Genomic DNA, 23000 nt, shown 5'->3' with positions numbered 1-23000 from the left:
AATAAGATTAAGCCCAGTATCTTGTTTCTAAGGGAGATGAGGAGAGCAGCTGAGGTTGACATGATTGCTCTAATCTTTTTTAGCCCCAGAAAGCAGAGATAGAAGCTGTGGGTAGAAATTGCAGAGGAAGAATTTGACTTATACAATATTGAAAGTTTTCCCAAAGGGGAACCTCTCTGGCTTAGGAAGTGGTAAGTTCCCTGGAACAGATGCATTCAAGCAAAGGCTGGAATGGCTGAGGATTTTGTAGAAAGAATACCTGAACCAGATGAAGAAGCCAAAGAGAGGATCTAGGTTTGAATCTCAACTCTGTCACCTACTTCCTGTGTGTCCTTGGACAAATCCCTTCATTCTTTTTGGGCTCAATTTTCTTCATTTGTAAAATAGGAGCATTGGATAGACCCCTTCCAACTCTTTTAGCTTTAAGATATCTCTCTAAAATATCTTAAATACCTTCTCTGAAGAAGGTTTATTGGTTTAGTTTTTATCTAAAGACAAAGAAATAGTCTGCATCATTGTCTGAAAATGATGAGTCAGAGGAAGAAGGTGAAAGCATCAGAACTCTACTCTGCTGCTTCTGACTCTGCCTTCCCTTAGTAGTGATTGGGCATAGGGAAATTAAAAAGAAAACCAGCATTCCTTAATTAGTTGGTTGATTGTTTGGTCTTTCATTCTCAAAGAAAACCAAAGTAACATTATTATATTAGAGCCAAGTCAAAATGTGCTGCTGATCAGAACAATACAAGCTTGAAATGCTCTACCACAAATCTGTCACAAATACTTCATGTAAACATTTGGGGTGGCTTTTCTAGCTTTGCACATTTCATATTTCTTTTAAATTACTTCAATTCTGCTTTGCTTATGGAATACACAGCACACTGAGTGGTTCTGTGCTAGGGTCTCTCATGTAGAGAATCATCTTTAACAATTTTTTTGCCCTTGGTTGTAAGAACCTTCCCATGACTCTTTGGTTCCCATTCTGTAGCTTGGGCCATAGATAATTTCTAAAGGGAACACCAGGACAAAGAAAGCGTGAATTGGAGATAGAGGACCTGTATTTGAATCCTTGCTCTTCCAGTCATTAGTTGAGTTGACTCTATATAAGTCATTCAATCTCTCTGGAACTAGGCTGTCCCTTCTGCAAAATGAGACGGCTGAATGAGATTCCCCAAGGTCCTTTCCAGCTCTCCATCTATGATGTGATCTGAGGGAGGTATGTACTTTTTAGCAAATGCCATTTTCTCTAGGGTTTTCATTTTAGTGAAGAGAGTTCCTTGTCTGCACAGATGGCTCAAAAGAACTAATCTGGCTTTCACAAATTTCATTAAATGAAAAAAAATCTCATAGACAGATGCCCAGAGGAATTCTGATCTTTGTTAATAGGCTTTCTATTCATCCAAAAGCATTGCTTTGATTTGGTAAGTCTGGAATCAGGTGAAGGGAATAGGGATACAGTAGTTAGCAGAGATAATCCTGAACAATTAAAAGATATAAATGACTTATCTATGTGTTGAATGCTTCTCCAACTCAGGAGAACATAAATACCTTGAAGGTTGATTTTTGTGTTTGTATGTGCCGAAATGAGAACAGTGTCTTACATACAATAGAGACTTAACAATCTGTTCATAATTGCATTATGAATGAATTAATGAATGAATAAAAATGAGAGGGTAGAACAGCATAGGGATGGAGGACTCAACAGCAGCTGAAGGCATTAATACAGGAAAAGTTGTGACTAGGATTTCATTGCACCTGATACAAATTTGCCTGGGACAAGATGCACTAAGGCATTACAGTTGAAGAAATAATTGGGGAAATTAGGAAGGAGAGATATAGGGAAACCAGACAGAGATTTTAGGACACTAAAGGGCTACTGCAGGTGAGGCTGTACATTTGCTCAAAGGAAGCAGGGTATCCTGATGGTTTCTATTTTGATTGATTACTTTTTTCTTTTCTTTTTTCTTTCTTTCATGTTTTAAAGCAATTAAGTGACTTGCCCAAAGTCAGACAGCTAGTAAGTAGCTTATGTAGATTTGAACTCAATCCACCTGACTTCAGGGCTGGTGCTCTATCCATTGCACCACTTAGCTACCTCTTTATTCACTCTTCTTGGAAACTGAGTCAGCTTTTTCACACTTGGGAAAGAAAGGAACAAATTTTTATTATAACTATGATAATTATAATCTCTAGTGATAGGCACTGTGTTAAGCACTGTACAAACTTGACACAATTCCTCTTTATATTTTGGTTGAGGAAATTGAAACAGAAGAGATAAAGCAAGTTGTGCAGCTCACACATTAAGTTGAAATATTTGAACTCAGGTCTTCCTAATTCTGGACTCAGTATTCTATCCATGGGGCTAACTGCCACAGCTATTTCTTGGCATCATAGAAATCTGATTATTGAGGAAAGAAGTGAAGGAAGTTATTTAGTAGTAATCCTTACAATAAATAAATAGATGTTTTTTGGTGAGAGGGTTGAACTTAGGCTTCCCTCTGTCCCCAAAACACCCCTCATAGTATTATGTCAGAACTTGCATGAACTTTAGGGACTATCTCATCCAACTCCATTTCATAGAAGAAATTTCTGAAACACTACAGATTGGATATAATTTATCTAAAATCATAGAGAAAGGGTTATTCAATTTATAGAACCTGAGGCTTAGATGAGCAGTGGTGGTCAAATCTCATAAGGTCATACTGTTAGATCTGGAAGGGACCTAAAGAGACCTCCTTGTCCAATCCCCTCCTTTTTTAGAAGAAATAGCTACCAAAGTTTATATTAGAGCAGAGATTAGAATTCAGCTTTCTGATTTAGCACTTTACCCCTCAGTTTAGTGAAATTTATGGAGCTAGACTTTTTCAGAACAATAGTTCATGGTTTCATTGGACATCTACCAAGCATTTTTAGATGAGGAAATGGAAGCTGAGAGAAATCAAATAATTTCTCCAAGATCTCACCCTCTGTTCATTATACCATCCAGATGCCTGGACAAGGAGCTGAGCAGAGTTCTTGGGAGTTCTTCTTTGCAAAATCCAGGTTCCAAACTCTCATTTGCTTTGTTAAAGAGCCAAGTAGGACAAGATTTCAGGGAATATCACAAGGGTTTAGATGAGAAAGAAGGAAGGTTTTTTAGCAGGCACTGAGGTGCTACTTGTATAGCCTAATTTTGCTCATCCTGAAGATCCTTTTGGTCAAAATAGGGAGATAGGTTGTTTTGCAGCCCAGGCAGACACCCAAACAGCTTAGCCAACTGTACTACCCCCTGTCCAAGGAGAATATACTGTTTAGGCAGTCCCTGAAGGATCATTTAACTAGTACTCAGGAAGCCAGGATTTCTTTCCTATCCCCAGGCCAAGCTAGAAGTCAAGTCTGTTAGCTAGTCCTGGCTTCCTTCTCTCCCCACCTCAAACAACAACCAACAACTATATATTCTAAGATGAAAAGGAGCTGGAGTCAAATTTGTTCCCACCTCCCCAGTAATCACACTCTCCCACCTGCTACTTTCTTTAGAGAAATCAGAGGTCCTGGGTTCAAATTCTAACTTTGCTACCTTCTGCAATTTTGAGTAAGTCACTTCCTCCATCTAAATATTTGCTCTTTTGTAAAATGAGGCTGAAATTTAAATATTTGGCCACACAATGAGAAGTTGAGAGTCATTGAAAAAGATATTGGGATGTCAGAGGATTAGATAGAGAGATGATACTATGGAAACCATGAATATGTACTTGGATGGTCTTTGAGAGATCATGAAGGAGAGAAAGGATCCTGCTATGCAATGGTCCAAGGGGTCACAAGAGTTGACTTGAATGAACAACAAAAATGAAGGGAATGAGACTAAATATTGTCTAAGGTTGCTTCCAATTCTGTCTATGATAATATATGTCAGATTTATGTAATTTTACAGAATCTTTGCTAAATAGGGCAATAGAGTTGGAGATGGTAGAGTCTGGAGGAGGAGAATAACATAAGCTAATAAAGCAGAAATTCTATTTGGAAATTGACTATTGAAAACTCTAAAATATTGTAAGAAATTAATAATAAAAATTAGCATTGCTGTAAGATTTAAAGAGGTAAAAAAGTAAACTGTTCAAATTCAAATGATTTGCTGCTTTAGTAACTAGTAATGAATTTAGAACCAGCAACATATATGGTGCTCCACAGTACCAAGAATTATTACTGGTCATTAAGATTCTGGAGGTTCAAAGCAGGGGTGATAAGAGTTTTAAATGAGATAATAGAATCTTAAAGCACTATATAAATGCAAGTTATCATCATCATTAATTATCACTCAGCCACCAGGCTTCAGTCTAGTGATGATTTTATTCACTGAACCTTCTACTGTATTCCTGCCGATCCTAAGTTATGTTTTTAAAGCCATACAGGAGTGTGCTGTTAGGCAGGTATGGGTGGGAGTGGCTGGTAGAAAAGGTAGGCATACACTTTTAGATTCACATATATTATTTATATGTTTTTACAATAGAAACATCAATAAATCAAGCCCTGATTTTGTAGCCTATTCACCAATTTGTGAGGTGGAAGTACTCACATTGAAGATTTAAAGTCTGTGCAAGCTAATTAAAGTTGATTACAGCCCACCCGAGGTTTTCAACCTTCACTGAACAGGATCAAATATTTCTAGGAAGATCATTTGATTCAGGAGTTGAGCTTAGGGTAGTCAAAAAGGAGCCTCTTTACAGGGTCTCTGATCCCAGCTTTATGTTGCTCTACTCCCATTGCATATTTACATCTAATGAATCAAGAACATTACTGATAAGTAATATTTTTTCTTTTAAGAAGGTGAAGATTTGGACAAAGAGTCAAAAGGTGAAGCTGAGGATATTAGCTGGTAAGTGAACAATTCATTTTTTGTCAGTCTAACTAAAAGGATGAGATAAATGATTATTTCTCTTTTCTATTTAAATAACCAATTATTGCATTGGGACCAAGATTTTTTCCCTTTTCTACTTCCTCATTCAGAAATCAATCAATATGGGAAATCTTTTTCAAAGATTTACTCAGGCCAAAATTTAATCAGACAGTAAAAAATTCTAAGTTTGTGCTAATAGGAGGATTTCTGCTCATTGTATTTACTCATACAGGCCTGGGGAGATATTGATTCTTCCTTTTGTGAGAGATGACATAGAAACTGATAAGTCTCTTTAACCAAGGCTTGAAGAATTCAAGTCCCTTACTCCAAGACCCTCATTGTAATATAGCTCATTTTCTCTTTGTGTAATATTCATTTTCTCATTAATTTTTAACCAATCAAAATTTATTGCCATCCTCAGGAACACTTGCTCTTCCAAGATCATATAAACCATGAGCCCACCACTATGAGGGGTTTTTGTTCTAAGACAGAGACAGCCAAAAAGTTATACTTTCATCAAACACTAGAAATATTAATAAAATGATTACATTATCCAGAAATTGTCTCTCAAACTTTTTAAAATGTCACATGGAAATCAGATTGTAAGGTTGGAGAGGACAGAGATCACATTTTAATATACAGGTTATGTTCAATTATATCTTCCTTGTTGAACGAGGCTTATTCATTCATCCAACAATCATTTGTAGACTCTGCAGTGTGCAGAATGCTTGCCATGTCACATGATATATGGGTTAATGATGTTCTGAAAAAAAATACCTGGAAAGTCTCAGGAAAATTATCCAATCAGAAGAATCAAGGAAATTTTCATGTTTTCATAGCCAAGTTATTTAGAGATAAGTGACCTTATCTCTAGTCTCCTCATTTTATAGAAGAGAAGATTAATACCAAAGATGGGGGATAATTAGTTGAATATAATTCAAGTAATATAAGCAGCATAGTTGGAATTCAATTTGGATTTTCCTAGGCCAAATAACCTTTCTTTCTTTCTTTCTTTCTTTCTTTCTTTCTTTCTTTCTTTCTTTCTTTCTTTCTTTCTTTCTTTCTTTCTTTCTTTCTTTCTTTCTTTCTTTCTTTTCTTTCTTTCTTTCTCATGGGGGAGCCAAAATAATGGAGGGAAGGCAGCTCTCTTCCAAACCCATCCAAATGCCTTTAGAAGTTACTCTGCAGAATGTGAGGGTCAAAGGAGGGAATTTGCTTATAATTGAAGTAGAGGACAACATATGGGAAGAAATAGTTGGACTCAGACTAAATGTCAAGATCTATATTTGATTTAAATTGAAGACTATTTGAGAAATTTGAAGACCATATTGAGTGTCTGAGAATTCTGTGAGAACAACTACTGTGGTGATAAGATTTTGGATAAAGTGATTGTTGTGGAAATTAATTTATTCTGGTGTTTTTCTCTTTTCTCTACATCTATTGTTCCTGTTCCATAATTTTATTTATACTATCTATTTGTGTAACGAGGTTATAGAATTTTAAGTCTGGATCATTTGCTTATCAAACTCTTCCATGTAATAGACATTTGGATATATCTTTTATTTTAGAAAAAAATTTTAAATGTTATTGGTATCTTTTCTTTTAATATTATCTTCATTTCCAATTATATCTCTTTCCCCTCCCCCTACCAAGAGAGCCATCCTTTATAACAAAAGCATAAAAGAGAAAAAGAAAAGAGAACCAAGAAACATATTACTTTAGCCTGGGAACATACACAATCCGTGTTCCACATCCATTGTTTCATTTCTTCCCCTCCACTGCACCTTTGTAAAGAATGAAGAGAGATGCATTTTCTTATCTCTCCCTCGGGCCAAGCTTGCTCATTATTATTTTGTGGTATTCAATTTGGGCTCTTGTTGTCCTTATAAGTTTTTACAATATCATTATTCACTCTTCTCACCTTACTTTGCATCAGTTCATGTAAGTCTTCCCTTGCAACATATTTTTTCACCTGAAAAAAGGCATCATCTAAGATAATAGAAGTTTCATTTTGACTCTTCCATTTTTCTGATTTATAGGGAGACAAAGTACTGTGTATGTGAATGGATAGAAGATGGGGTATCTAGAGAAGGGAGAGCCTAAACAAGGAAGGAATCACTGTCTTCTTTCATACTTGATTATGAGCAATGCACAAACAAGATCTGTTAATTACTTAATTATAAGAAATAAATTAGAACAGAACATAATCTATTTACCAGATCTCACTTAAGGGAAATTTTTTTGGAACCCTCATGATGTCATTGGTTTAGGTACCTCTATCTGAGAATGTGTCTCCCATCAGAGATATTTACTGTCTTAGAGAGTTGCTTGGAGGCACTGAACAACTAAATGACTTGACCGGGGTTACATAGTTAGAAAATATTAGAGATGGGTATTAAACCCAAGGTCTTCCTTACTTTGAGGCTCACTGCTTACATTAGATAGATAGATAGATAGATAGATAGATAGATATAGATATAGATATAGATATAGATATAGATAAATAGGTATGGGTGGATATATAGATATTTAGGTATATATAGACATATAATATACAAAATACATACATATTATATATATATATGTACAAGTATACATGTGTGTATATATATAATATACATATACATAGAGAGAGAGAGAGAGACAGAGACAGAGAGACAGACAGACAGACAGACAGACAGAGAGACTGAGAGAGAGAGTGAATGTAATCCAAGGACCTTGGAAGTGAACTCAACCTTACCATTTTCTTCCTCAAAATAATTGATTTTAATGTGCTTAAAATTTTCCAAATTTTAGTTTTCAAGTCTAAGGAGCATTCATTTACTAGGCAGTGTAAACAAAGAATGGGAAATCCTTTCTTGTTCATGAAGGGTTTTTTTAGACACAAATTAAAGAATTCTCATGAATTAGAATCCAGAAGTGGACCCCAGAGACATAATTAGGAAATTTGATCATGTTCCATGTGAATTCTATGAGTGTTACTCTTTACTTTCTGTACAAATTAATTGAAGGAATTCTCCTTCCCCATTCTGTCAAGATTAATCATCCCCAATGCCAAAATTCTATTTAGATATTGTGCAGAGGTGGAAGAGGATAGGGTGAAAATAAGAATACCAAATCTATGCCTCTGATGGGGCTTGAGGAAGGGCAGGATTTCAACAAAGAATAAAGATTAAAGCCAGGAAGATTTTGGACACCTGTGATGTTCACTTTCAGGCAACTATTTACATTATTTGTTCTTTTGTTGTTCAATCTAACTCTAACTCTTCATGACTACATTTGGAGTTCTCTTGGCAAAGATATTGGAATAGTTTGTTGTTTCCCTCCAGATCATTTTACAAATGAGGAAACTAAGAAAACAAGATGAAATAACTTGCCCAGGGTCACACAGCTAATAATTGTCAGAGGTCGAATTTGAACTTGGATTTTCCTGTCTCCATGCCTCTGGTACTCTAATTGTCAGAGGTCGAATTTGAACTTGGATTTTCCTGTCTCCATGCCTCTGGTACTCTATCCACTGTACTACTGCTCTACCCTCTCCCACTCTTCTTTTACTAAGAAAACCCCAAATGAAATCACAAAGAATTGGACATGAATGAAAAATGATTCAAACAGAGTAAGAGGGAGTAAAGTAAGGTATAAAGGAAAGATATAAAGGAGTTAGGTTTGAAATGCCAAAAAGATTTTGTATATGAGCCTGGAGGTAATAGAAATAGACCCCAATCTCAGAGAAGAGTGTTACTTCAGCATGTAGCCCAGCTCACAGAGAAATAACCAAACCAGGAAAGTGGGACCAAAAAAGGAGTCTATAATTCTGCCACTTTGAACCAGCAGAATTTTTCAAATGGCTTATTGGGGCCAAGTCTAGATGAACTCTTTTTGCAGAGACTAAAATCCAAATTAGAAAAGCACAGAACTCGGACAAGGGGGGGAGGGAATTAGCTGTCCTCTGGATCGGACCTTTTTGGGGGTAATGAGATGTTTCAAGTCTTCAGACTGTCTGGAAATGTCTGGGAGAAAAATACAATTATTCAATACCCCAAAAAGTCAACAATAGGACCTTCCCTCTGGAAGTGCATAGAGCCTAGTCTGAATATCAGATTCAAAATCAGAAAGTAGGCTGAATGAAGGGTAAACAAACAAATAGCAGGGAGGATAGATTATGGGAATGTAGGAAGGAATGCATGGCTACAGTGAGAAACCCTCTTGAAATTATGTAACACAATATGTAACACATAAGCAGAATGATTTCAGAACTGAAACAATGTGAAGTGAACAAAAGGATGTTGTATGTAGTAACAGAAATATTGTACAATGAAGAGTAGTAACAGAAATATTGTACAATGAAGAGAACTATAAATATCTTAGCTATTCTCAGCAGTATAATGATCCAAAACAATCTCAAAGGACCAATGATAAAACATACTATCTACCTCCAGAAAAAGAACTGATATTTCTTGTTTATAAAGAACTTGATTACAGATTGAAACACAATATTTTTCATTTTCATTCTTTTTCTTTTTTTTTCTTTTCTTTTATTCAACTCTTCTTGTACAAAATGACTAATACAGAAATGTTTTATATTTTACATTTAAATTTATATCTGATTGCTTACCATTTCAGGAAGGAGAAAAAAGGGAATAGGAAGGGATAGAATTTTGACTCAAAACTTTAAAAAATGTTTTAAAATTGTTTTAACGTGTAATTGGGGGAAAATAAAAAATATTACATCAGAAAAATAAAATTATAAATTTGATTCATTTAGCAGTTTTGTGACTTTCTGAAGCTCTGTTCAATAGCAATTAAGTAGGATTGAAGGCAGAAAATAGTATAAGGTAGATGGATAAGATAAGTGGTATAGTGGATAATACACACTGGGCTTAGAATCAAGAAAACTCATCTTTCTAAGCTCAAATCCAGCCTCAGATACTTACTAGCTATGTGATCCTGGGCAAGACACAACCTTAAGAAGGAAATGGCAAACAGTTCCAGTATCTTTGACAAACCCCAAATGAGGTCAAAGAGTCTGTCCTTACTGAAAGGGTCAACAATAAAAATAGTATTTCTATAATTATTTTATAGATAAGGAAAGTGAGGCTGAGAGGTTAATTACAGGGTAGAACAGCTAGAAAATCTCTGACTTTCCAAGTCTAACACTATCTACTTTACCACACTGTCTTTCATGGAAGGCCTTTCAATAGGTCATTTTAGACATGCCTCAGATCATGACCTTAGTTTGATATAGCATTACTACAATAAAAAATGGCCAATAAATTATAGGTTTATTTGGTCATTATGATGGGTGGGGAAGCAGCCAATATGTCATTTCCTCCATTTTGCTCTTGCTCTTACATGCAATGAGCAAATTGGAGGCAAGGGAACTTTATTCCTTCCAACTGAAATGAAATTTTAAAAATACCATCAATCCAAACTCATGTATTCACATTGCTCCATTCAGAATCCATTGTTATTAAATGTGCCTTATTCAATCACATATTAAAATAGAGACGGTCTTTGGTTAGAAAATTATCTACTAGCCTTGCATTGTGCACCATAATATATCAACAATAATAATTATAATTAGCATTTATAGATTGAAGGCTAGTCACTGTGGTAAAATGCTTTATAAATATTATCCCACTTGATATTTACAATAACCTTATAGGCAAATATCATTATTCTCATTTTATAGTTGAAGAAACTTACCCAAATAAAAGTTAAATGACTTCCTCATGATTACACAGTTTATAAATATCTGATGTAGAGTCTATTCTGACTCCAGATTCAACATTCTATCTAAGGTACCATCTAGCTACCTTAAAGACAGGGGGAAAATTCCTTCTACATAGGGGAAATTATGACCATAAGTCTTGCATACCAGCATGGAGATTTTTCATTCAATCAAAGCTTTCTTGTTAGAAATGGCTCTACCTATTCTAGAAAAATCAGTCAAGGATGATCATTCTTGTCAGAAATAGGAAGCAAAATGAATTTCTTGATAATCATCATGTTTCCAAGTGCCACTGAATGATCCATGCTCTATGTTTTTATTTCCCTTTAGCCAGATAATTCTAGAGGATGACAAGGATGGTCAGGAACAGGGTGACCTAAAAAGAGTGGATCAAGACAAGGACAAAGATAAAGACAAAGAAAAGGTGGAAAAAGAGGTTGACAAGAAGGAAGAAGAGGAGCAAATTAAGACAGACCAAGAGGAAGATAAGAGAGGCAAAGAGAAAGAAAACTCTGTTCTTGCACTAAATTCAACACAGACCCTGGTCAGGAAGTGTTCAATTGAACATGAAATAATTTTGACATCTAGGGTTAGCATTTTATTCTCATATACAGATAATGACTTCTTTCTATTTACAGGAAAAGGAATTACAAGCATTAAAGTTGGATGACCTTCTTCTGGATACTGAAACAAATCTTGCTGTGAGTAGTTTGGGGTACCAGCATGCACTTTCCTTTTGGCACCGTACTTCTACTCATACCTATCTTTAATAATGTTTTTCTTCTTCTTCTTATATATATTACATAGTTGGTAATATCATTTTCTTGCATGTTATACTATATGTATTTTCTGATATATGTATACCTGCCGATCTCTTCTTCCAGTCATATTTATTCTTAGTAATTTCTCTTATGCCAATTTTTGTGCACATTATAATTGGTAATACAACCTACATTCATATTCCACCATTCATCTTTTCATTTATTTCAATATTGTTTGGGGATCATGATGTTCCATGATCATCTATTACATTACATTATTGGGTGATTGATTAGGTGGTCTCTTGCATTAGTGAGGTAGAGTGAGAACATTGAAAAGACCTAGGATATTTCTTAAAGGTAGTCTAGCTCAATATCAGCCTAGTCAGTTCTGAGTCAGTTCTGAGCCAATTCATGTCTAATCCCATAGTCTGTTCATTCAATTATATGTCACAGTTTAGGCAATACATGGTTTTTAAATCTACTTTCTACCATATAATACAATGAAGGAAGGTCTTGGCTACTTAACTACATGTATCCCCTAGGAAGCATCATTTAACATTTCTCCTCTATAAAATGAGAGGTTTGTACTTGTAATCTCTAAGATCTCTCCTAGCTCTAAATCCTAGGCTTTGATGATTCTAAATCATTCTCATTTTAATAGGAGAAGCAAAATGAGGAGCATTGTCTGGGAATAAGTTCAGAAACAATAAGTTATTTCGTCATGAAAAAATGGAACAAACACTCCTGAAATGATGGAACCTTTGTCCCAAGTTCTTTGCATCCATGTGATGTTACAATTCACACTCAAGTCAGAATAGTTCTGGAGGGGTCTTTGCATGTTCCTTTGCAGAGGTGATAGGAGCCATGGTTTAGACTACTGAGTTATTTATAAAATATCTGTCATCTTGTGAGAATTCACAAGATAATTTTGAAAGAGGACAGCCCTCCATTCTCCATTCTAATGTGATTAGTAGGGAATGAAGATAGAGAAATAGAAGTGTTTTCTCACAGTCTTTAGGAGGTCCAACATTATGAAAAGGCAAATGGTGTGATATGAGAGTTTCTAGGAAAAACCAAGGAATGATCCAAAATGTTCTCCCTCCCTCCCCACCAATTGCAATGGTAACCCCGACTCTACCACCATAAAGTCATTTTTTGACCTTTAAATAGCATTCAGTTAAGATAGTAGTAACTCATTAGAGATTACCAGGTATTAGCTCTTTCCTTTCAAATCTCTTCATTCTGGGAGGGATCAGGGCTCTATAGGAATAGGCCATAGAGTCAATACGTTTTGAAAAGGGAGGTTGAAGAGTTGTTATTCAGTCATTTCAGTTGTGACCAATTCTTCATAACCTCCTTTGAGTTTTTCTTGTCAAAGATATGAGATAAATGAAAACCCTAAGAGAGTTTCTCAGTAATTTCAATTTATTGATGTTAATTAATAAATTGATGGACAATGGTTTCTTTTCATAACCAAGAAACCATTGTCCATCAATTTATTAATTGATCACCAGTGGAGACTCCAAGAAATTTTTTGAAAAGGAATCCCCCTGACTGGTAGACATTTAATGAGCAATCAAGCTAGACATCTTCAGCAACTCCTACTTGATCATGAAACCCAGCAGCCTCCAACAATTTGGATAGGAGAATCTATCTTAACCAGATCTTTGTAACTAGTTTTCTCCTTTATGAGCTGACATGCCCTAAATCCTAATGGAGGGATATAAAGACAGAGGGCTCCTTTCCTCTTGATAAAGACTTCCTCAACCTGGGTTCTATCTATACTCTAAACAGAAACTGAGTCTCCCAGTTGGGTGGGGTCCCACTTAACTTTTTTTCTTTTTTTTTTTTTGCAAGGCAATTGGAGTTAAGTAACTTGCTCAAAGTCCCTCAGTTAATATGTATCAAGTATCTGAGGCTAGATTTGTGCTCAGGTCCTCCTGACTCCAGGGCTGGTGCTTTATGCACTATGCCATTTAGTTGCCCTTCTGCCCAATATGGAGGAGAAGGTTCCTTGAGAGCTAGGATTAATTTCATCAATTCGTCATGTTCCTTAGAGACTAACTTTAATAAGAGCTGGACCTTAATGAAGAAATAGCAGGAAAAAAGCCTGGATCATAAACTAAATAGTGATTATAAATAATGCTATGGTAATAATTTATCTCAGATACTTGGAATAGTTTGCCATTTCCTTCTCCAGTCCATTCTAACAGATGAGGAAATTGATGTAAACAGTGTTAAGTGACTTGCCCATTACATAGCTGGTAAGTGACTTAGACTGGATTTGAACTCATCTTCTTGACTTCAGGCCCAAAACATTATCCATTACACAAGGTCCAAAAAACGAGAGGCTTTGAGAAGAAGAAAGGTGAGAGGGAGAGAGCAGGGATAAAAAGAGTAAAGAGAAAGAGTATCTCAGAGTAGAGACATTTATCTTAATTTTGAGGGTCAGTTTTGTTGTTAGGGTTTTACAGTATGGATTTCATCCAGAAACTCAGTCCCCTGAAGTTGTTCCCACTACAGGCAGCATTGGCAAAAGGAACGGGATGATGTTGCCCCTCTGATGAAATTTCCCTCCTTTCAGCTCAGCTTCAGGCAATCCTGGCCATTCACTCTTAAATATTCATGTCTCTTGGATTTCTTTTCACAGAAACCACCTGTTGCCTTTGTAGAGATTGATTTGGAAGAACGAACTGAGGAGGTAAAACACATACACACACACACATATACACAGACAGACACACACACACAAAGTCATCTCCCTTAGGATTGTGAAAAACCCCAAGAGGAATCTCCTCTACAATAGCCTGGTGTACTAAACAAAACACTAGACTAGAAGATATAAAGATCTGAGTTCAAATCCTGCTTTTAGCTTCTTTCTAGCTATGTGACCCTGGACAAATCATTTCAATTACTTTGTGCTTCCATTTCCTCTTCTATAAATTGGGAAGAGATTGTATTAATTGGCCTTTGAAGTCTCTTATAGCTTTGGTCTATGATCTCTTGACAAGTGCTGTTCCAATATCTTCTAGTGGCAAGGAACATATTATACTATAAAGTAGCCTGTTTCATTTCTGGACATCCCTAATCACTAGAATTTGCTTCTCTGTAGATAGAGCCTTTGTGAAATCCCATACGCACTGTCCTAAGTAATAGGGATACAATCAGAAAAAAGCAAGAGTCCTTGTCCTCAAAATCGTTGGACAGAAAAAAATCTTTGATAGCAATAATCCCATCTCCTTTCTTCACATATTTCATAGGATATGACTTCAGAGTCAGAAGACCTGAATTCAGATCCTGCCTCTGATGTTCATGTCATGTTGGACAAATCACTTCTAAATTATCTGGGTTCCTCGGCTTTCTTATTTTTTAAATAAGAGTGGCTAGATTATAAGATTTCTGAAATTCCTTCTAAGTAGGCTAAATCTATGCATTCTATATATGTCACAGAAAGAATCCAATTTATTTCTGCCACCCTTCCTGCTTGCTTGTCATCTCAGATCAGTCATTGGTCACAAACATTTCAGCACATCTCCCCAGTAACTTTGCACTAATCTATTGAGTGAGTCACAAATGCCCATGTACCTAAGCAGACTAGCCAGGACCTAGTTTTATGATCATATAGGAAGAATAGAAGGTACATTATATTAGGAACCAAGTCTAGTCTTAGCTATGCCATTAAATATTTATAGAAATGGCTTAGCCTCTGTAAGCCTCAATTTTTCCATCTGTAAGTGATGTCTGAACAGAATGGCCTTTAAAACCCCTTTCAGCTCTGATATTTCATGATTGTTCATTTAAGAACATATGAGAACAAGAGTGATAATAGTCACAATTATAGAATTGAGCATGACCTTCAGGTGTTTTTTCCAACCTTATCGTAAAATGAGAAAGCCCTCATATTTCACATACTAGAGAGAGTAAGTGACTTACTTATGATTACCCAGTAAATAAGAGAATTTGGACTGTATTAGTCTTTTCCTCAGTACCATGCTCACATCTTATTCTACATAAAAACTTTTCCATTCTTAGAATAGTGGAAGTCAATTAAATGTTACTTGATTGGAGACTTGGGGGTCATGAAGGGGGAGACCATAAATTACAACTCACCTATGACAGGGTCATAGGATGATAAAGATAATTCTTTTTATTTTTTTAATTATGAATTTTTATCTCTCCCTCCCATTGTTCCACGTTGAATAGCATTAAAAAATGAAACAAAAACCAAAATCTTCTTAACAAACATGTAAACCAGTAAAACAAATTTCTACACTGACCATGCTTACAAAGGTATGACTCATTTTGAATATAAGCCCCATTACCTTGCAGATAGATGATGTGATTCACCTTCAATCCTCTGGACTCATCATGCTACCTTTATTTTTCACATTAGGAAATTGAGGTTTAACCTTCAGATATGATGAAAAATGGCAGTGTGGAATAGTGAAGAGATTGCTGGACTTGAGGTCAGGAAGACTTTAAGTTCAAATTCTGTTTATGACATGGTAGCTGTGTGAGCATGAACAAGTCAGTTCACTTATAAGGCTCAAGCAGCTCTGTAAAATGGATTTGCAACTGACATTAATGTTGGGGGATGAGATGTTCCTCCACACTTAACACAGCAAATTTCAGCAACAAGATGAACTAAACTGGTTAGATTTGAGGAAATTCTATGATGAAAAAACTACCACTATTGTAGAGGAGATCCATGACATTAGGCAAACCAAATTGGGAGTAGGAATGGGAAATATAATCTTGAAATATCCATTCCTTGTTGATATATAGGAAGGCAGTAAAGGTGCCACATTCAATATGCACAGAGCATACATCATAGAGGTCCTCATGACCCTTATTAAAATAACAATAAATCTAAGTAGAATGAATACTTTTTCCAAAGTTGTCAGAATACTTTCCTAGCTATGATTTAATATTTTTGTTTGAATATTATATGAAGTAAAGAATGAACTTTATAGACTTAAAGGAAATAAAGGATTAACTGAAGTTCATATAGCCAATCAATTAACAAACATGTATCAAGCATTTAGTGTGCCAGGTCTTGTACCAAGCATTGGGGGTACAAATATAAAGAATGAAATCATTTCTACTCACAAAGAGCAGTTAGAGGCAGAGGTCCCTTGACTGGCAATCCAAGGGCTTCACTGACTAAATGAAGAGGAAAATAAGCAATGAGTCCCATGTCCCGGCTATGGATTTGTGGGAGGGGATCATCAGATTTTAACAAACTGATTCTAAATGGGTCTTATCTGTGTCTGGTCAATCATAATAATTGATTACTTAGCAAAAAAAAAAAGTTTATTCTGCAGGAATTGGTGGTGCAGGTGACAATGTGGTCACATTTATAGCTCCTCCCCTCCATTACCTTCCCAAACCTCCTTCCCTGGGCTCACAGGGCTGGAGCCACACTAGAAGATGGTACTGATCTCTATTGCATATCACTAATTTTTTATCCCACATTCATTTCCCTTTGTGTTTATGAAATGTGTCTTTTATTGCTCAGAAAATTGAAAATACTTTGACAGAAGAGAAATCATCCAAGGCTGAAGCAGGAGATATGTCTGAAGATGAGTAAGTGATTCTCTCTTATATTTTTTTTTTTTTTTGCTTCAGGGAAAATATTACTGAGACAAGCTTCTTCTCATCTTTGAGGAGCTCCAAAGAGGGTGGAGACTTCATTTGATAATGGATTCAGTGCATGGGGAAGAGCTTTTGCAGTGACTTAATATTATAATTATGGCTTAGGGCTGGGGAATATTGCCAAACTCTTCTGATTTTTCCCTAAGAACTGTATAGTTGGTACCTTTTTAATTGTCACTAAGAGTTTGTGGATAGAGTGTTGGGCCTGGTGTTAGGAAGAGTTCAAATCCAGCCTTAGACACTTATTAGCTGTGTAACCCTGTACAAATCATTCTTTGCCTCAGTTTTCTCATCTGTAAAATAGAGATGATAATAGTTACCTTCCAGCTTTGTTGTGGGGAACAAATGAAATAATAATTATAAAGTTTTTAATACAGAGTCTGACAACACAGTAAGTGCTATACAAATGTTAGTTATGATTTATTATTCTGATTATTATTCTGATTTCACTGCTCTATGAGTCCCTTGGAGAGAACAGGGGGGATGGGGAAGAGATGACTGAATGTCCTTCACACCGTATCCTTATAATGAATGAATCAAAAGATAATTGATGAATAACTAAGCATGTGCTGGATAATGGACCAAGTTACAAAGAATAAAAGAGATAATTGATATGATTCCTGGTCTCAAGGATTTCATATTTTGAGGAGACAAATCGTTAAGCTGGAGGATGAATGGTGGAAATCCCAAGGATGCTTCAGCAAGAGAGCAAGTCGGATGGCTGAATCCGGCCATCTGGAACATGTAGCATTTGGGACAAATAGCAAGGACCATAGTTGATGACTCCAGAACAGAGCCTTGAGGAGGGGTCCTGCATTATGGAATAGTCTGCTGGGAAGGAGATTGAGGACCCAGTAGAAAGAAAATTCTGGGCTCCCTGCTACGTGAGTTTGAGAATGGACTAAGATGTTAAGGAGAGGAAGTGTCAAAATGAGGAGGTATCAGGATGCATAGTGTTGAGAGAGGTGTTAGTAACCAATCAGAAATAGGGAAGGTGACGTTTGCAAGAAGGTTTGGGAGAAAGACACTCTGACGTACTTATGTCCTCCAGCTATGCAATGGGTTTTGGGTGGTTTAGATGAAGAAGGGGAGAAAAGATCATTATTTCCAATCTTGACTATCCTCTGGACTCTGGCATAGCCCAAGAAAGGATTGTAGATGATCTGAAGTTGAAGAGGGAAAAGGAATAGCAGCCTCAAGTTCTTGGAGGCAGCTAAATGGTATATTAAGATTAGGTAGAGCACTGATTCTGGAGTGAGGAAAACCATAATTCAAATCTGGCCTCAGATATCTAACTAGCCATGTGACCCTGGCCATGATTTTTGTCTGCCTCAGTTTCCTGATGTGTGAAATGAGAATGGCAATGGCATTCACCTCCCAAGGTTGCCGTGAGCCTAAAATGAGATATTTATCGTGATTTGCAGACTTTAAAATGCTATATAAATGCTAACAACTTTAATGTGAAATAGTACAGGGAAACAGGAGGAAGGGAGGTTGGATGGAAGGGGGGGGAGGAATGATTGTTGCAAAATTAACAGAGAAAAACAGCCATAACACAATTTTCCAAGATTCTTAGGCAATAGTTTAGTCCTAGTTCCCAAAACCACTAAAGTAATTAATTAGTCTATTTGTTTTAGAACTCAGTCCTGACTATATTCGCCTTGAAATGAACTCACATTTGCATTCCCAGGTGTAGATTTGCCTAGTTAGGCTGCTGAATCTTCTCTAATCTTTAAAAGCTACTTCTCCAGCCCTCCGATATGAGGTGAGAGAGTGAAGAGCTAGAGACAGGGGCAGTTTCATTCCTCATGAAGTTCCTACCCCTAAATATGGTCATTCCTGAGATTCAACAATGGTATCTTCAGCTCTTCTTCTTCCCTTTCTCATTGACCAGCAGAAAAAAAAAAAACTTTTCTGGATAACAAAGTTATTTCCTTTCTCCCCAATGACTTAGAGCTTTTAATTCATAGCACTGGCCTGAGCCTGAGGAGGAAGAAGAGGAGGTTTGTCTGCATAGCTCAGAGATCTTACATAAGCTGCCCTTTCACCTTGGCATTCTCTATTGTAATTCTTCACTGAAATTAATTGTATTAGTCAGATTTTGTGACTAAATTTGTTCATCATTGTCAGATTTTTCTTCTATTAAGGCCTTCAAGTGGAGATTCTAAATAATGCCTAGAAGCGATAAAGATTGGGTATATTTTCTCATTCTCAGCAAGATCCCTACTTAGCTTATTTGTACATAGTTATTGGTACGGTGCCTGCCTTATTAGACTGTGAACTTCTTGAGAACAGGGATTATTTCTTGAGATCCTTCTTTGAATTTCCAGCAATTAGTACAATGCCTGGCACATAGTAGGTGCTTAATAAGTGCTTATTTATTGAACCCACCACTTAAATACCTTTAGTTGCTGTGTTGGGTTAGATTTAGGGCTTTCCATCCTGGAATAAGAATCATGACAACTATGTGTTGTTACAATAATTGCAAATAACAGGAATGCTTTTGCATATAATATCAACATTTTCTTCCTCTTTCTGTGTCCTTTCCTGCCCTCATCACTAATTTGAGTAACAAGAAAGGATGATTTCACCAGTTTTTCATGTAGCAAAAAGGGCCATTGTCATTTTATAATCCTGGATGCAAGAAAAGACTGCATGTCTATGAGGAGATGTATTGAGTTTCGATCTGGACATAAAAGAACATTTGTCCTCGTTCTGGCCTCAGGGACATCATAGATCCTTGAGACCTAGGAATCTTGTTTCAATCTTCTTTCTGAGAACATTGGAGTTGTTTCCTCCTGTCCCAGCACAACCTATGACAGAGAAATGAATATTTGAAAAATATCCAGCAGGAAAGGAAAAGGAAGAAGAAAAGGGAAAATGGAAGGAATGGAAGAAGAGGAAGAAGAAGAGTGAGGGAAAAATTTAATTAGAAAGAAGGTGGAGGACAAAGGAGGGAAGGGTGAATCAGCATCTTTATATGTAGCTTTGGCAATTTCATGTAATCTAAGCTTTCTCCAGAAGAGAGTGATAAATCAACTTTGTGAATTGAACCAGGTCCTTGGCTTTGGTTATACTGGAACTTTAGTTTCATCTTCTGTCTCCCTTGCTGAGACAACTCATCAGTTTGAGGCAGGTTATTAGGTCTTGGAATGAATGTTTGAGTTCAACTCCTTCTCTCATTGTTACAGATAAGAAAACTGAGTCTTAAAGGATGTACAACAGCCACTAACTTTCAGAGGCAGGATTTGACCCTAAGCTTTCCTGACTTAAAGTTCATTCCCTTATTTCCCATGCCAAAACATATCTTCACTATCTCTTGTATAGAGAATTGTCTAGAATTGGTTGGTGGTTGTTCTTTGTTCTCAAAGAGGACCAAAATGACACTACTATTTTAGAGTCAAATTGCAGTGCATCCAACTGTGGCTGATGAGACCAATGCAAGCTCGGAATGCTCTGCAACAAACTCTTTAGCAAATTCTTTTGAGCTAATTCAATTCTGTTTTGCTCATAGAGCACAGCATCCTTTCTGTTGAGGGCACATCATGCTGGGTGATCCTGTGTCATGTTTCCCATGTCATATAATCAATTCTAAAGTGCTTAAGAGAGACCTTGAGAATGTTCTTATATCACTTTTTGGAACTACTTTATAAGTGCTTGCCCTGTATGAGTTCTCCATAATATAGTCTTTTTGGCAAATATACATGTGGCATTCGAACAATGTGGCTAACCCAACAGAGTTTCACTCTTGGTACTAGAGTTTGAATGCTTGGCAGTTTAGTTAGAAAAAGGACTTGTGTCTGATATTTTATCCTGTCAGGTGATTTTCAGAATCTTCATAAGATAATTCAAATGGAAGTGATTTCATTTCTTTGTCATGCTGCTGTTCTACTGTCCAGGTTTCACAGGCATACAATAATAGTCAGTACAATGGCTCTGTAGGTTTGGTTAGTAGTCAGTCTAATACTTCTCATCTCCCATACTTTCTTTCCTTTGGAGCCTCCTAGAGACTGAGTTAGCTCTGGCAATGTGTAAATCAACCTCATAATCAATATAGAAAGTATAATGACAAGGTAAATAAACTTATCCTCAGATTCAAATTTTCTCCATTTGCTGTAATTGATGCTTCCACATTTGGATGATGAAGTGCTGCCTGACGGAGTTACCTGTGTTTTCTTGGTTTTAATTGTTAAGCCAAAACTAGCATAAGCAGCAGGGATCAATCCACACTCTATTGCATTGAGTTTCAGATGCTGCATTGAGTGCACAATCATCTTCAAACAAAAACTCATGCACCAACATTCCCTCCATTTAGTTCTGGCTTGCAGCCTTTTCAAGATGAAGAATTTGCCACCAGTGCAGTAACTGACTGATGCCATGTTTGTCCTCATTGAAGGCATTTGACAACATGGCTGAAAACATCATGCTAGAAAGTATGGGGACAAGCACACAGCCTTGTTTCACTCCATTGGTGACTTAAGAGAGCATTGTCTATTGCCCAGAACCTGATTAAGCAGACTGTCATGAAATTGATGTACCATACTGATGAACTTTTTCTGGGCAAGCAAATTTTTGCATAATTTTCCATAAACACTCATAACTGACAGTATCAAAGGCCAAATCTACAAATGTAGACTATAGACCTCTGTTCTGCTCCTGGCATTTCTTCTGGAGTTGTTGGGAAGCAAACACCATATCAACCATTCCTTGGCCCCTTCTGAAGCCATACTGGTTCTCAGGTAAATCATCTTCTTCCAGGTGTAGAATTAGCTTATTAATGAGGACTCTGGCAAGAATCTTGACAGCAATGACTTGAGAGAGATGCCCAACCCCTGTTTGACCCAGGATAATTTATTCCTTTTACCTTGATAGCAATGGACAATGGAGGAAACCTTAAATTCCTGGGGCATAACCTCCTCTTGACATATAATATGGAAAATTTCAGTCAGCTTTTGTATGAGCAGTGGACAACCCCCCCCCCACTCACACACCTTTTAAATCTCAGTTTGAATAGAATAAACACTGGGTGCTTTGCCACATTAAAGGAACTTAATGGCATTCAAAAGCTCCTCTTCGGTTGGAACTTCAGCTGGGAAGGGGATTGATTTCAATCTGGGGCAAAAGGTGATTTCAATATTGATTAATAATGTTCTATTCAAAGCACTATGGCAGTGTATCGTGTCTTATCACTAATCAATGTGGCTCCATCAGAGGTGAACAATTAGATGCACTATGAGTCTTTGGCCCGTCAGTGTACCATAAAACCTCTGGATTGTTACTATCAGCATCAAACTGAATTTCATCTTCTTTCTTACTGAGCCAAGAATCCTGTGTCTTATGTTTCACTTGTACTTTACTTTTGATGGAAATGAATGCTTCCTTCTTAGACATGGGTGAATTCTCTTACTGTTAAGTTCCCATTTTTTAAAATTTACCCATCTTTTTTGTCAAACCACTCTTGATGTTTGCATGGAGCAGATTCAAAACTGTACCCCCAAAATCTGAAAACTGCCTCCTCCTTTTCTGCTCCAGTTTTGCCAAGTGTGTTTTGGTTCAACTAACACTCCAAATTAGCAACAAGCTGTTCCCTCTCAAGGAAGGGCTCTGATCTGTTGATATTAATTCTTCTGATCATTTAAAAAATAATAGCTTTTCATTTTCAAAATATATGCAAAGATAGTTTACAACATTCACCCTTGCAAAACCTTCCTCTCCCCTCCCCTAGAAACCAAGTAATCCAATGTACATGTGCAATTCTTCATTTCCACATTTATCGTGCTTTACAAGAAAAATCAGATAAAAAAGGGAAAAAATGAAAAAAATAAGCAAATAATAAAAAGGTGAAAATACTATGTTGTTATCCACATTCAATCCCCACAAGCCTCTTTCTGCATGCAGATGGCTCTCTCCATCACAAGTCTATTGGAATTGGCTTGAATCATTTTATTGCTGAAAAGGGCCACAATTCATCAATTGATCATCA

The 23000-nt window shown here is 36.6% G+C and overlaps 1 protein-coding gene across 5 annotated transcripts in view; it reads left to right on the top strand.

Moving 5' to 3' along the window:
* The window catches only part of C3H13orf46 (chromosome 3 C13orf46 homolog), a 36570-nt gene that overhangs the window by 2159 nt on the left and 11411 nt on the right, over positions 1-23000 (top strand). For 2 of the 5 annotated variants that reach the window (XM_003765704.3, XM_031958758.1), the window contains exons 2-6: positions 4798-4849; positions 10932-11145; positions 11240-11302; positions 14013-14063; positions 16881-16948. In XM_003765704.3, the coding sequence (XP_003765752.1) occupies positions 4798-4849; positions 10932-11145; positions 11240-11302; positions 14013-14063; positions 16881-16948 (448 nt within the window). Of the gene's footprint in view, positions 1-4797; positions 4850-10931; positions 11146-11239; positions 11303-14012; positions 14064-15755; positions 15786-16880; positions 16949-23000 lie in introns of those variants that run through there. The other 3 variants (XM_023500480.2, XM_031958759.1, XM_012546210.2) reach the window with 3 other exon arrangements.

Source organism: Sarcophilus harrisii, chromosome 3, assembly GCF_902635505.1.
Source record: "Sarcophilus harrisii chromosome 3, mSarHar1.11, whole genome shotgun sequence".
NCBI lineage: Eukaryota > Metazoa > Chordata > Mammalia > Dasyuromorphia > Dasyuridae > Sarcophilus > Sarcophilus harrisii.
The sequence above is the reverse complement of the archived record's forward strand: the minus strand, read 5'-3'. Positions and strand labels throughout refer to the sequence as shown.